Source organism: Leucoraja erinacea, chromosome 20 (genome assembly GCF_028641065.1).
Source record: "Leucoraja erinacea ecotype New England chromosome 20, Leri_hhj_1, whole genome shotgun sequence".
NCBI lineage: Eukaryota > Metazoa > Chordata > Chondrichthyes > Rajiformes > Rajidae > Leucoraja > Leucoraja erinaceus.
This window is the reverse complement of record NC_073396.1, coordinates 5,829,313-5,842,101: the sequence shown is the minus strand read 5'-3', so window position 1 is coordinate 5,842,101 and position 12,789 is coordinate 5,829,313. Positions and strand designations below refer to the sequence as shown.

General features: G+C 44.1%; 1 protein-coding gene across 1 annotated transcript in view; it reads left to right on the top strand.

The window, feature by feature from the left end:
• chtf18 (CTF18, chromosome transmission fidelity factor 18 homolog (S. cerevisiae)) overlaps nucleotides 1-12,789 on the top strand; it is a 61,666-nt gene that overhangs the window by 20,262 nt on the left and 28,615 nt on the right. Inside the window, exons 13-17 of the mRNA XM_055651083.1 lie at nucleotides 1,977-2,075; nucleotides 4,413-4,543; nucleotides 4,659-4,824; nucleotides 5,169-5,393; nucleotides 9,641-9,790. Coding sequence (XP_055507058.1) covers nucleotides 1,977-2,075; nucleotides 4,413-4,543; nucleotides 4,659-4,824; nucleotides 5,169-5,393; nucleotides 9,641-9,790 — 771 coding nt within the window. The remainder of the gene's footprint in view (nucleotides 1-1,976; nucleotides 2,076-4,412; nucleotides 4,544-4,658; nucleotides 4,825-5,168; nucleotides 5,394-9,640; nucleotides 9,791-12,789) is intronic.

Here is a 12,789-nt window from a genome sequence, read left to right as displayed (position 1 = left end):
TCCCACATATGGTTTACACCCTTTTGTTCCATGCATATCCATGTACCTATCCGAAAGCCCCTTAAACACCTCTATCTCATCTGCCTCCATCACCACCCCTGACAGTGCGTTTCAGGCACCCACCACGCTCCCAGTTAAAAAGGAAATTGCCCGCAGATATCCTTTAAACTTTGCCCTCTCACCTTAAAGCTATGGCATCGAGTCTTTGGCATTACCACCCTGGGGAAAAAGGTTCTGACTGTTTATGTCAATAGGATGAATAAGTTACTGTTTTTTCTGTGTTTCCATTTGTTAAGAGGTGTGATTAGTAAAGATGTCTGGGGATATAAGGAGAAGGCAGGAGACTGGGGTTGAGAGGGAAAGATAGATCAGCCATGATCGAATGGCAGAGCAGACTCAATGAGCAGGAATGGCTTAATTCTGCTCCAAGAATTTATGATCTTCTGAAGAGTAAGTATATTTGGAGGCGCTAAAATGGAATTGGTTGTCATCTCTGTCCTTAATTGGCTTAGAATATAGAGCGGACAAAACTGGGCCACGTAAACTCACATTTTGATGCATGGGCATGGATCAGGAAAGTCTCTTGTTTACTGAGAGTGGCAAACAGTGCACCCAGTATTTGCAGAGTGCTCGGCCAAGAGGGGTAATGTAGGGATCTTGTCAAACCTTGCAGCAAATCTTTTCTTTTTTTAATGGGAAGATGGGCTGGAATCTCACAGGACTGGCAGTGGTTGGCGGAGATTATGATTTGAAAGGGTTGAAGTGATGGGGGAGGAGGGGGCAGGACATCTGGATATTTTGGAGGGGAGGGGGAGGGAAGTAATGCTGGCAACGAAGGGGCGACACTCAGAGACCCGGGAGTGTTGGGGAGAGACAAAATGCTGGAGTAACTCAGCGGGTCATAGACTGATACAGAGTAGAAACAGGCCCTTTGGCCCAACTTACCCTCACCGGCCAGCATGCTTTTGGTTCATATTCCTCTAAGCCTGTCTAAATGTTTCTTAAACTTTGCAATAATATCTACCTTAACTACCTTTGGCAGCTTGTTCCATACACCCTCCCCTCTTTGTGTAAAAAAAAAAGTTACCCCTCGGGTTCCCATTAAATCTTTTCCCCCCTCACCTTAAACCTATGTCCTCTGCTTCTCAATTCCCCAACTCTGGGCAAATGATTCGGTGTGTTTACCCGATCTATTCCTCCATGATTCTGTACCACTCCATAAGATCACCCCACATCCTCCTGCACTCCAAGGAATAGTGTCCCAGCCTACTCAACCTTTCCCTATAGCTCAGTCTCTTGAGTCCTGGTAACATCCTCGTATATTTTCCCTGCACCCGTTCAAGCTTGATGAACCCTTTCTCTTTCCGACCAGAAACGTCACCTATCCATGTTCTCCAAGGATGCTGCCTGACCCGCTGAGTTACTCCAGCACTTTGTGTCTTTGCTTGGTAGACCAGCATCTGCAGTCCCTTGTTTCTATATTTTGAGTGCTGAGAGAGGTTCCGGATCAGGTTGCTCCTGTCTGTACAGCTGATGCGTTATCTGAGCTCTGGGAAATCTTGGCTGCTCACCATTAAATCTAGCTGGCTGCTGGGCAGTGTCAGTTTAGAGGTACAGTGTGGAAACAGGCCCTGCGGCCCACCGGGTCCGTGCCGACCAGCCATCGCCGCAGATTAACACCATCCTACACCCACTAGAGACGATTTTTACGTTAACCAAGCCAATTAACCTACAAACCTGCACGTCTTTGGAGTGTGGGAGGAAACCAAAGATCTCGGAGAAAACCCACGGTCACGGGGAGAGACCCAAAGGTCACGGGGAGAACGTACAAACTCCGTACAGACAGCACCCGTTGTCGAGATCGAACCCGGGTCTCCGGTGCTGCATTCGCTGTAAGGCAGCAACTTTACCGCTGTTTATAAGTTTACCTTTTTTTTAAGAATAATTGCACTTTTTCACTGTCTTCCTCATGATAGATTGCCAATAAAAAAGGAATGAAGGCAGACCTAGGAATTCTCATGAGTCTGTGTGACAAAGCTGAAAATGACATACGTTCGTGTGTGAACACATTACAGGTATGATGCTGAATTGATTGTTTGACCTGAATGGCAGAATTTATTTTGCCGCAAATAGTTATTAACTACACCTTCTGATTGATGCCATTTATTGTTCTGATCAGTACAATTTCTTGACCTTTTCCTCTTTGGTGATTCCTATTTGACTGATAGAAAAGATGTCACCAAGTTGGAAAGGGTACTGAGAAGATTTACAAGGAGGGTTACACAGAAAAGCTGGAGAAACTCAGCGGGTGCAGCAGCATCTATGGAGCGAAGGAAATAGCAACGTTTCGGGCCGAAACCCTTCTTCAGACTGAGGATGTTACAAGGATGTTGCTGGGTTTCTGTCTAAGCTAAAGGGAGAGGTTGAGCAGGCTGGGCTTCTGTTCCCTGGAGTGCAGGAGGATGAGGGGTGATTTTATAAAATCATGAGGAATAGATTAGATAAATGCACAGGGTGGGGGAATCGAGAACCACAGGTGAAAGGGGAAAGATTCGATAGGAATCTGAGGGGAAACTTTCACACTAAGGGTGGTGGGTGTATGGAACGAACTGCCAGAGATGGTAGTTGAGGCAGGGACTATTGCAACGTTCAAGATAGGACAGGTTTAGAGGGATGTGAGGCAAACGCAGGCAGATGGGACTAGTGTAGATGGGACATGTTGGTCAGTGTGGGCTAGGTTGGACCGAAGGGCCTGTGTCCACACTGTATGACGCTATGACTGGTTAATGGGCCCGCTTGTTTGTGGTTTCTTCACATTTGGGACCTGAAGTCTTCCTGGTTACTGAGTGGTGCCGTGGTACAATTAGCAAACTGTTTCCTTTGCTGTTTGATTCCAGAGGTTGTGCCTCCCACTGCAGTATTAGAAGCCTAGGAACAAACAGAGGAAGCATCCCTCATTGATCTGTACATCAAATTAATATTTTAAAAAGCAAATAATAAGTGCTGTGCATAAACCCTGTGAGTGCGGTCCAAAGGCTGATGCTATCCACTTTGGACAAGGTCTGTCTATGATTCTTCAAATGATCAATCGAATAAACTTTGCAGAAGGAAAACAATTTCACTTAACCGATTCCTGGAACTCCAACCCTGAGTTCTCAGTTCCCAGTCCATTTCTTGCTAATTTTCTTCAGAACCTGCACCTGCCAGGTTGTCAGATTGTTAGCATTGGGAGAAATAACTTGCCTTTATAAGGGACCAAAAAGCAAACATATATATATATATATATATATGCTGAAAATGTCATAAATCGAGTTCTAATGAAAGATCTTGTTCTCGGAGCAGAATTGGGCCATTTGGCCCTTCAAGTCTACTCTGCCATTCAATCATGGCTGATCTATCTTTCCCTCTCAACCCTATTCCCCTGCTTTCTCCCCATAACCCCAGACACCCTTACCAACCAAGAACATATCAATCTCCATCTGAAAAAATATCCATTGATGGCCTCCACATCCTTCTGTGGCAATGAATTCCGCAGATTAATCGCCCTCTAACTAAATAAATTCCTCCATCCTTTCTAAAGGTACGTCCTTTTATTCTGAGGCCACAGCCTCTAGTCCTAGACTCTCCCACTAGTGGAAACGTTCTCTCCACATCCACTGTATCCTGGCCTTTCACTATTCGGCCTGGGCGTGTCCTGAAACTCTGTTTCTCGCTCTTTGTTGCTATCTGACCTCCATTATTTTAATTTTTTGGCCTTGCATAAAAATGATCTTTACAGGCAAATTATTAAATCGTGATCATACAGCACAGAAACAGGCCCTTTGGCCCACCACGTCCATGTTGAAGTATTTGCCCATCTACTCTAGTCCCAATTGTATACTCTGATTTTCCTCTACCTCATTGTGTACTTTATCTCAGGAACTGTCATGGTTCAGTCCAGAGAAGTATAGATTCTGCACTCTATCGTTCCTTACATTCCACGTATTCTACTTGAGTTTGGCCTAATTGTATATACACTTAATATTATCTGATTTCATTAAATAGCACATAGCAATAATAAACTTAAATTATAACTAGAGATAGATGCAAAAAGCTGGAGTAACTCAACTGGCCAGGCAGCATCTCTGGAGAAAAGGGGTGGGTGATGTTTCGGATTGAGACCCTTTTTCAGACTGAGAGTCAGGAGAAAGGGAAAAGAGATATAGGACAAGATGTCTCTCGTTTCCCTTTTCCCTGACTCTCAGTCTGAAGAATGCTCTCGACCCGGAACCTCACCTCTACCTTTTTTTCCCCGAGATGTTGCCTGAGCAGCTGAGTTACCCCAACACCTCCAGAGCTATGTTTTTTTTTGGAATTAAGTATAATCTCATGCCGTGAATGTTATTGCTTGTATTGCTGCTTTGCATTTGTAGTTCCTCCATGGAAGAGGGACGAAAGAACTGAGTATGAAGATGATTCGGACCACTACGATAGGACTCAAAGACCAGAACAAAAGCCTATTCTCCGTCTGGCAAGAAATCTTTCAACTCCCAAAACTTCAAAGGTAACAGAATAGCTGGGAGATTACATCATTTGTATTGGTGTTGTGACAGGTGCCAGCTCTGACTGTAGGGATGGTGGATCTGAGTGAACTTGTGCTTGGGTTTTTCTGCTATTAGGGCGCGGATCAGCCAGGAAGGTAGCTCACAGAGTGAAATGTGGACCGATGGTGACCAAGACCCTCTCAACACTGCTGCAAGAATTCCAATCAGCGCAGCAGCACAAAGATTTAATCACATCCTTCATCTCTCCATCTCCACAGGAGAGCACGAGAAGATCACTCGGGTAAACAACTTTTCCTGTAATTGGCAACATTTATTCTTTTGGTTCTGAGGGGGGAGAAAATCCCGATGAATATTCTCTAATATGTATTCGGTGTGAAGGTGAGTCCCGACCCGAAACGTCACCTGACCATGTTCTCCAGAGATGGCAATCTTATCCATGGGGTCCATGGAGAATGGGGTTGAGCGGTCAAGAGATCAGCCATGATTGAATGGTGGGGTAGACTTGATCGGCCGAATAGCCTAATTCTGCTCCTATCACTTATGAACTTCTAATGTGAGTGTTCTCCTTTGTGTCGGAAGTGTTAAAATTTTCTGTAATAAATCGCTACCTTGCTTGTGTCACAGGGTTTGTACGACAATTTCCTGAGCATGAGGTTTAAGGACCCCTCGTTCAGTGGAGTCTGTCTGGCTTTGGAGTGGCTGGAGTTTACGGACATCCTGAACGAGAAAGTGATGAGCGTGCAGAACTTCCAGCTGATGCGGTATCTTCCATTCCTTCCCGTCGCCTTTCACATGCTCTTCGCTGCCACCAACGTTGCCAGGATTTCCTATCCAAACAGCCACTATGAGGTGAGGGGAGTCCCTGTGTCCTTACTCAATAATTTATGGATTTTTTCGATACTAATCCAGACTAAGAAAACCGATGTATTTGGGGTGGCGCAGTGGTAGAATGGGGGCACAGTGGCAGTATGGTAGAGTTGCTGCCTTACAGCGCCTGAGACCCAGGTTTGATCCTGACCATGGGTGCTGTCTGTAGGGAGTTCTCCATGTTACTGCATGTATGTTCTCCCTGTTACTGCATGGGTTTTCTCTTGGTGCTCCAGTTTTCTCCAACAGATAGCTATTAATGACTATGATATAGTTGGGATCACGGAGACATGGCTCCAGGGTGACCAAGGCTGGGAGCTGAACATCCAGGGATATTCAATATTCAGGAGGGATAGACAGAAAGGAAAAGGAGGTGGGGTAGCGTTACTGATTAGAGAGGGGATTAATGCAATGGAAAGGAAGGACATTAGTTTGGAGGATGTGGAATCGGTATGGGTAGAGCTGCAAAACACTAAGGGGCAGAAAACGCTGGTGGGGGTTGTGTACAGGCCACCTAACAGTAGTAGTGAAGTTGGAGATGGTATCAAACAGGAAATTAGAAATGCGTGCGACAAAGGCAAAACGGTTATAATGGGTGACTTCAATCTACATATAGATTGGGTGAATCAAATTGGCAGGGGTGATGAGGAAGAGGATTTCTTGGAATGTATGCGGGATAGTTATCTAAATCAACATGTAGAGGAACCAACGAGAGAGCAGGCTATTTTATACTGGGTATTGAGTAATGAGGAAGGGTTAGTTAGCAATCTTGTTGTACGTGCCCCCTTGGGCAAGAGTGACCATAATATGGTTGAGTTCTTCATTAGGATGGAGAGTGACATTGTTAATTCAGAAACAATGGTTCTGAACTTAAAGAAAGGTAACTTTGTGGGTATGAGACGTGAATTGGCCAAGATTGACTGGCAATTAATTCTAAAAGGGTTGACGGTGGATATGCAATGGAAGACATTTAAAGACTGCATGGATGAACTACAAAAATTGTTCATCCCAGTTTGGCAAAAAAATAAATCAGGGAAGGTAGTACATCCATGGATAACAAGGGAAATCAGGGATAGTATCAAAGCGAAGGATGATGCGTACAAATTAGCCAGAAAAAGCAGCATACCGGAGGACTGGGAGAAATTCAAAGACCAGCAGAGGAGGACGAAGGGCTTAATTAGGAAAGGAAAAATAGATTATGAAAGAAAACTGGCAGGGAACATAAAAACTGACTGCAAAAGATTTTATAGATATGTGAAAAGAAAGAGATTAGTTAAAACAAATGTAGGTCCCTTGCAGTCAGAAACAGGTGAGTTGATCATGGGGAACAAGGATATGGCGGACCAATTGAATAACTACTTTGGTTCCGTCTTCACTAAGGAAGACATAAATAATTTGCCGGAAATAGCAGGGGACCGGTCAAAGGAGTTGGAGGAATTGAGTGAAAAATCCAGGTTAGCTGGGAAGTGGTGTTGGGTAAATTGAATGGATTAAAGGCCGATAAATCCCCAGGGCCAGATAGGCTGCATCCCAGAGTACTTAAGGAAGTAGCTCCAGAAATAGTGGATGCATTAGTAATAATCTTTCAAAACTCTTTAGATTCTGGAGTAGTTCCTGAAGATTGGCGGGTAGCAAACGTAACCCCACTTTTTAAGAAGGGAGGGAGAGAGAAAATGGGGAATTACAGACCAGTTAGTCTAACATCGGTAGTGGGGAAACTGCTAGAGTCAGTTATTAAAGATGGGATAGCAGCACATTTGGAAAGTGGTGAAATCATTGGACAAAGTCAGCATGGATTTACGAAAGGTAAATCATGTCTGACGAATCTTATAGAATTTTTCGAAGATGTAACTAGTAGCGTGGATAGGGGAGAACCAGTGGATGTGGTGTATCTGGACTTCCAGAAGGCTTTCGACAAGGTCCCACATAAGAGATTAGTATACAAACTTAAAGCACAAGGCATTGGGGGTTCAGTATTGATGTGGATAGAGAACTGGCTGGCAAACAGGAAGCAAAGAGTAGGAGTAAACGGGTCCTTTTCACAATGGCAGGCAGTGACTAGTGGGGTACCCCAAGGCTCAGTACTGGGACCCCAGCTATTTACAATATATATTAATGATCTGGATGAGGGAATTGAAGGCAATATCTCCATGTTTGCGGATGACACTAAGCTGGGGGGCAGTGTTAGCTGTGAGGAGGATGCTAGGAGACTGCAGGGTGACTTGGATAGGCTGGGTGAGTGGGCAAATGTTTGGCAGATGCAGTATAATGTGGATAAATGTGAGGTTATCCATTTTGGTGGCAAAAACAGGACAGCAGACTATTATCTAAATGGTGGCCGATTGGGAAAGGGGGAGATGCAGCGAGAACTGGGTGTCATGGTACACCAGTCATTGAAGGTAGGCATGCAGGTGCAGCAGGCAGTAAAGAAAGCGAATGGTATGTTAGCTTTCATTGCAAAAGGATTTGAGTATAGGAGCAGAGAGGTTCTACTGCAGTTGTACAGGGTCTTGGTGAGACCACACCTGGAGTATTGCATACAGTTTTGGTCTCCAAATCTGAGGAAGGACATTATTGCCATAGAGGGAGTGCAGAGACGGTTCACCAGACTGATTCCTGGGATGTCAGGACTGTCTTATGAAGAAAGACTGGATAGACTTGGTTTATACTCTCTAGAATTTAGAAGATTGAGAGGGGATCTTATAGAAACTTACAAAATTCTTAAGGGGTTGGACAGGCTAGATGCAGGAAGATTGTTCCCGATGTTAGGGAAGTCCAGGACAAGGGGTCACAGCTTAAGGATAAAGGGGAAATCCTTTAAAACCGAGATGAGAAGAACTTTTTTCACGCAGAGAGTGGTGAATCTCTGGAACTCTCTGCCACAGAGGGTGGTTGAGGCCAGTTCATTGGCTATATTTAAGAGGGTTAGATGTGGCCCTTGTGGCTAAGGGGATCAGGGGGTATGGAGAGAAGGCAGGTACGGGATACTGAGTTGGATGATCAGCCATGATCATATTGAATGGCGGTGCAGGCTCGAAGGGCCGAATGGCCTACTCCTGCACCTAATTTCTATGTTTCTATGTTTCTATTCCAAAGACGTATGGAATTGGCTTCAGTAAGTTCTGAATAATTTCCCCTAGTGTGTGTAGGTCTGTGTACAGGGTGATCGCTGTTCGGCCGGACTTGGTGGGCTGAAGGGCCTGTTTCTCCTCTGTATCTCTAAACTAAACTAGATAAGATCTGCTTGGTGAATGTACGATAATCGTCACACATCCTACCAATCCCAAATTTTTAACGGAATGGTTTATTGCTTGGCGTCTGCTCTGCCCAAGACTGCGAGCAATTGCAGAGGTGTGAATGCAGCCCAGTCCAATCTTCAAAAAAACAATTTCCCACATCACCACCAACACTCCCCCATGGAATTCGACCATTTGTTTACACACTAAGTTCAATTTACAGTGGCAAATTTATCTACCGTATTGTTTATTTGGATTGTGTAAGGAAGGCTGAAGAAGTCACAAGGAGAGCATGCAAACTCCACTCAGACAGTACCTGAGGTCAACTTTCAACCCAGGTCAACAACGTAGGGTGCGTCATTGCACCGCAGAAGGTGCCCCACCACTCCATTGAATACCTTTTATGTTCCTGTCATAGATCATTAGCAGAAACGGCACCAGTTTCTGTTCATTCACGAAGCACCGTGATGAAAGAATGACAAAAGAATGTGTTGACTGGGCTTGTATTCACTGGAATTTAGAAGGATGAAAGGGAATCTTATAGAAACATATAAAATTCTTAAGGGATTGGACAGGCTAAATGCAGGAAAAATGTTCCCGATGTTGGGGGAGTCCAGACCCTGGGTGTCACAGTTTAAGAATAATGGGGAGGCCATTTAGGACTGAGATGAGGAAAAACCTTTTCACCCAGGGAGTTGTGAATCTGTGGAATTCTCTGCCACAAAAGGCAGTGGAGGCCAATTCACTAGATGTTTTCAAAAGAGAGTTAGATTTAGCTCGTAAGGCTAACGGAATCAAGGAATATGGGGAGAAAGCAGAACGGGGTACTGATTTTGGATGATTAGCCATGATCATATTGAATGGTGGTGCTGGCTCGAAGGACCGAATGGCCTACTCCTGTACCTATTTTCTATGTTTCTATTGACAGAATGATTTAGTTCACAGTGACTTAGTTGGTTTTAATGAAGCACCGTTTTCCTTCTGCTTCCACAGGCTCAGGCTAAACAGGGTCAGATGCAGAACCTGCTGATGTCCATGGTCGGAGAGATCAGCCCTGCCATCCGCAGTCGCCTCACACTGAAGGCGCTTGTTTCAGAGATCCTTTGCCTTATGCTCGATATCCTCTCTCCAAAATTGCGACCGGTGAGTCTTGAGATGTAGTTTGGCGATTCAGACCTTCGGCAATGGTGACAGCGCGTTTTCAGTCTCCTGTTGGGCTAAGTTTTCTTGCCGTTTGAATTTACATGTCATGCAGGGAGATCTAACGTTCATATTAGAATCATACAGCACGGAAATGTCCATGCCGACCAAGATGTCCCATCTAAGCTGGACCCATTAGCCCGCATTTGATAAATATCCTTAAATTATTTTGTACTATCTGCCTTAACTTCCTTCCCATATACTCACCGCCCTCCGAGTGGAAAAAGTTGACCCTCAGATTTGCATTACATCTTTCCCCTCTCACCTTAAACATATGTCCTCTGGTTCTTGATTTCCTTACCCTGGGTAAAAGACTGTGCATTCACCCTATCTATTCCTCTCATGATTTTATAAACATCCAAGATCACCTGATGTGTATAAGATCCTAAGATCCAGCTAAGAGCTCCAAGTGATAGTCCTAGCCTTGCGTAGTCCGTCCCACTGTACGAGTTCATTCAAGAGTTCTCCACGAGTTTGGCCCTGATTCAAACTCGGAGATTCTCGGTGCTCTCGTGGACATTTTTCAACATGTTGAAAAATCTTCACGAGTCTTCCCGAGCTTACCGCGTTTCCCGAGTACCTGCCATTAGCGTTACGAGCCGTTAAGAGACGTCCCCGAGCTCCGACGTACCCGCTACGTACATTCTACGTGCTTACCACAAATTTAATTTTTTTAAACTCGGGAGAGCTCTTGAATGAACTCGTACAGTGGGACAGGGCTTTTAACCTTTCCATTCGCTTGGGCCCTTACAATAGTAATAGCTCTGGAAAGGCTGGTTCAGTGATGATGGACCAAAAGGGCAACTTGCATGCTGCATGACTATTTTAAACTATTTTTTCCTTGGAAAGCTTACAACCCAGCAGTATGAATATTGATTTCTCTGAGCTCAAGTAACCCTTGCATCCCCTACCTGTCCTACAACCAACAATGGACCATAGTGGGCTCCTCCTTGGACATAATTTATGGCTTTGATCAGTCTTTTTGCATATCTTTCATTAATTTGTTCTATGTACCTTTTCATATATCTCGTTTCCCTCTCCCCGAATCTGTCTGAAGAAGGGTCTCGACCTGAAACGTCACCTATTCCTTTTATCCAAGGACACTGCCTGACCCGCTGAGGTACCCCAGGTTTTTGTGTCTATCTTCTAAATAAAACTAGAACTGAGTTTTAAACTTCAAGCATTTTCTGATCTCCTTTGACACCAACATCGTGTCACCATGCTTGTCTAAATAGCTTGTAACCATTTAGACAAGCATAAATAACCATTTGATGATGGTTCCCAATTACACCAACTCTTAGGCCTTAATGGATTAATGGCATAATTCTTCAACTTGGTTGAAAGCAACCTTGGTTATAAATACGGTTATTCTGCTTTAAATTTTCCGAAACATGATAGATTTGGGGCAGCGACTGACAGGCCCACTTATCAATTGTTTCCCTGCTGATTTGAAATACTTACTACAGGAAACAAAATAGGGCAGATTTATCTTTTTTAGCTGACGTAATGTATTGTCCTTTTGTTAAATAATAGTATGTTTTTGAGTGTTCGTTGATGTTTGATTGTACGAGAATCTTCTGTCAAATTATTCAGCAAAGAGAAGGCTGAGGGATGACTTAATCAAAGGTTTGTTTGTGTAAACGCAAATGATGATAGTTTACGTCATCTAATGTTAATAGACACTAATGAACGATGCTCACAAATAAATCCAATGGGCATTCTGGAGAAACTTCTTTCCAGAGTGGCCGGTATGTGACAAGTACATTAAATGAGGTGACTTATACACTTGCATTATGAGACAAGGTAAATAAACATGACGGAGAATACAAGGAACTGCAGGTGCTGGAACCTTGAGTAAAACAGAGCTTGTCAGGCACCATTTGTGTAGGCAGTTAATAGGCGCCGTTTCGGGTTGTAACCCTTCAGGAAGTTCTCAAGGAGGTTCTATAAAGAACAGTGTTTGTGGTTGATAATTAAGTAGAAACAGACCCTTTGGCCCACTGAGTCCCTGCCGACCAGCGATCACCCCGTACACCAACACTATTCGACACACCAGGGACAATTTTACAACTTACCGAAGCTAATTAACCGAAAAAATTTTGGAATGTGGGAGGAAATCAGAGAACCCAGAGAAAACCCATGCCGTCACAGGGAGAACATCGAAACCCCATACAGACAGCACCCGTAGTCAGGATCAAACCTTGGTCTCTGGCGCTGTAAGGCAGCAACTCTACTGCGGCACCACGGGGCTGCCCCAAGATCTGTATTTCACATGGGCTTCCTGTAATTGTCATGCTTGTGCTGAAGAAATATAAAGGCTTTGCTGCAGGATCATTCATCTTGGGCTAATAAAAGGAAGAGCATGGGTTCAAATTCCATTGTGGGAATTTGGTTTTAAAATATGCTGGGAAATCGAGGGCTGTTTATAATAACATTGTCATAAAAAATGTAACTAGCTCCTAATTCAGCAATGGAAACTTGCCATAATTTCTGGAGGCAAAGTAATTAATGAAGAAGTAAAGTTGTAGTAAGAGGTAAACAAATTTAAATAAAACCGATTGGATTTTCATTCCTCAAAGCTTATTTTGGCGAATCCAACCTCACACCAAAATGGTTTGCGAATGCCGAATTTCCCTCTGTAATGTGCACCAATTTCACCATCTACCTGGGGCAGCCAAGTTCAGGCAAAAATAAACAACTTGTTGTCCACAACACCCATCCCTTACAGGGAGTTACAGGAGAAAATAAATGATGTCTGGCTCATTGGTTAATATAGAAACAAAGAACTGCAGATGCTGGTTTATATCAAAGCTGGACACAAAGTGCGGGAGTAACTCAATGGGTCAGGCTGCATCTCTGGAGAAAAAGGATGGGTGACGTTTTGGGTCGGGACTTCTTCGTGTCTGAAGTTGGGTCCCGACCTGAAACATTACCCATCCTTT